The sequence below is a fragment of the Diaphorina citri genome, unplaced genomic scaffold, assembly GCF_000475195.1.
Source record: "Diaphorina citri unplaced genomic scaffold, Diaci psyllid genome assembly version 1.1 scaffold1173, whole genome shotgun sequence".
Taxonomy (NCBI): domain Eukaryota; kingdom Metazoa; phylum Arthropoda; class Insecta; order Hemiptera; family Psyllidae; genus Diaphorina; species Diaphorina citri.
This window is the reverse complement of record NW_007378602.1, coordinates 1,556-4,339: the sequence shown is the minus strand read 5'-3', so window position 1 is coordinate 4,339 and position 2,784 is coordinate 1,556. Positions and strand designations below refer to the sequence as shown.

The window sequence follows — 2,784 nt, the reverse complement described above, 5'->3', positions numbered from 1 at the left end:
ATAATCGCGAAATACAGCGAACATAATCGCGAAATCCGCAACATAACGCGTAAAATCTGCGCAATCATAATCGCGAAATCGCGAAACATAATTCGCCAATCGCGGAACAAAATTGCGAAATCCGCGAACATATTCGGCGAATCGCGAACATAATTCGCGAAATCGCGAACGATAATCGCGAAATCCGCGAACATAATCGCGAATCTGGAACATAATTCCGAAATCACATCAGATAGAACGTACGATAGGTGAATATGTAACCATACCTATTATTAAATACAGATAAACAAAATACAGTCGAACCTGGATAAACGAGAATCCAAGGGACCAGCTCATTTTTTCGTTTAAGGCGGTTTAATACAACATTTTCTCGTTTATAAAGGTTTAGCAAAGTGGAAGAGCAAACTGATGAAAGCATGACAAATTTAAACAAGTTAAGACCAAATTCTGATTTATAGAGGTACCTAATTTTAAAGTTAAACGCGTCCCGAATTTTTTCTGGGACAAAAACGGAAATTCGGGACAAAACGCCCCAAAATAAAAAACTGAACGGGACGCCGAGACACCCCCTGAAATTCGGGACGTTTGGCAAGCCTACCGAGAGCTCCATTATTATGTGGTCAAATTCTCAAATAAATGAGGATAAAATTCCATACCTCGGCTGGGATCGAACCCACGCCCTCCTGATTACCAGGCGAGCGTCTTGACCACACCACCGAGGCAGGTTATTGACTGGAGGAACTGAATCATCAGAATCCCCGTTGGGTTGAAGAGCACATAACCAATGAGAGTCGAGGTCTACATTAAAGTCACACCAAACTTGACCGAACTCTTTTCTCTTTTTCGCTAATATCTCAATCACTCCAAATCAGAGAGCATCGGAGATTTGTCTATTAGTTAGAAAACAAAATTTCCTACTATTTTCAATATTATTTGACATGTTTACTCAGTACCGGTCTGGAGTTAGAAGCGGTTAAATATCAGCAAGATCCAACGGAGACAAAAAAGTTCGGCTCTTATGGGTTAAGTAAGAATCCTGGCATTAAAGCCTTAAGAAAATCATCAGGGACAACCGTTATCTGTCCACTGCTGGACAAAGGTCTCTTCTTCATTCCTGCATTGAATTCTATCCTGCGCTTTATGTACCCAGTTACCACCACTGAACATTCTCATCGTATCCACCCCCTATAACATTATGACCTTTGGTATGGGTAATCTAACTTTAATTTGAAGATAAGTAATCCATCCTTAAGATATTTCATATTAGGTATATTCTTAGTCATTTATTAATTATCGAACTGTGGATTATTTAACATTACCAAATGGTGTACCAATAGATCTGTTCCCATCTTCAGATATCAAGGGAGTGAATACTTTGTTTTAACTCGACGTGTGTGTTTTTTTTTTTTATCGAGGGAATCACTGCTAAGGTTTTATCGTCCCGAAATCGAAAAGACAAGGAATACAGGAAACGAGAAAGCCAGCTGTTCTGAAAACGAAAGTTATCGGTTTAGGATAAAATCCGCCTCGGGAGAGAATCGAACCCGCGACCTAGCGCTTTCAGTGCGCTACCTTTCAAGCTAACTAGGCTGGCTGGGTTAAAAGTTTGGTAAATGACTGTGACAGCCCCAGACCATCTTAACACCACTGCAGTGTATACTTACCGTACTTGAATACACGGTCTCTTCTCTAAGGAATGGATTATCGGGGGGAGCGTTCTTATCAAACAGACCCCAGTCCATCTTGATATCCCAGATGTAGGAATATATGGAGCTAATCACAGACGCTGCTAACCACGGATAGAAGAACGGGTTGTCCATCACACTTTGGTCTTTTTCTGTGGGAGAATAATGAGGCGGGAATTTCAAACAAAAAGGGGGAAAAAAACTCCTGGACCTCCTGTAATGTGTAGAATTGTAGATTGAAATGCATAGGACTCAGGTACATGGTAATGCCTACCATGTATTATGTAATGTAATGTAATGTAAATGCAGTTTATTTCTGTTATTATGTCACAACTTTGGTGCTCACTGCAGCACTGTAGGATTTTTCCCAATATCTCAATAATCCTGAAATCCAATGTTTACCTACCATACTGGCACCGGTCGCTATGCGCATTTATATGTCATAGCTACTCATTTTCCTCACGAGGCTGAGTGGGCCCCGCAAGAGCCAGTCACGGAATCAATCATTTGCATGATACAAATTTCTTGACCCCGCCGGGAATCGAACCCGGGTCTCCCGCGTGCAAGGCGAGCGCAGTGACCACTACGCCATGGGAGCTGACCTACCATGTATTATGCAGACAATGGAAATATCTTCACCATGTAAAATATGTCGAGAGATCACAGTGAAAGAAAAGATCAGTGGTTGGGCGGAAGAGGTTCTCCAGGAAAATCCTGCCACTTAAAAGAAAGATGAAAGTTTAAAAAGCTGTCGTTCTCTATTCATGTACCGAGATTTCGAATGATTTAAAAAAGAGTCCAATCTTATATTATAAGAACGAGATCCATTCACAGTTCATAGTTCACACACTGATCGCTCTATCTCTAGAACCACAACACCTAGAAAGCTGAAATTTGGTAGGAATATTCCTTTTATGGTCTAGGTGTGCAATAAGAAAGGATTTTGCGAAAATCTAAACCGATCCTGAGATATGATCAATTTTTGATCGCTAAAATCACCATAAATACACAGAGTGCAGCTGCAGAGACTGCGGGAGAGAAAACTTTTCCTCACTCGCCTAATATTTGAGTTTCGTTTATGTTTTTAGTTTGACAACCA

At 40.8% G+C, this 2,784-nt stretch overlaps 2 protein-coding genes across 2 annotated transcripts in view; one reads left to right on the top strand and one right to left on the bottom strand.

The window, feature by feature from the left end:
• Positions 1-1,837, bottom strand: part of LOC103514577 (xenotropic and polytropic retrovirus receptor 1-like) — a gene marked incomplete at its 5' end in the record, with an annotated part of 4,774 nt that extends 2,937 nt beyond the window's left edge. Inside the window, one exon of the mRNA XM_008479475.3 lies at positions 1,665-1,837. Within this exon, the coding sequence (XP_008477697.1) occupies positions 1,665-1,837 (173 nt within the window). The remainder of the gene's footprint in view (positions 1-1,664) is intronic.
• The window catches only part of LOC113469647, a 13,711-nt gene that overhangs the window by 9,408 nt on the left and 1,519 nt on the right, over positions 1-2,784 (top strand). The window lies entirely within an intron of this gene.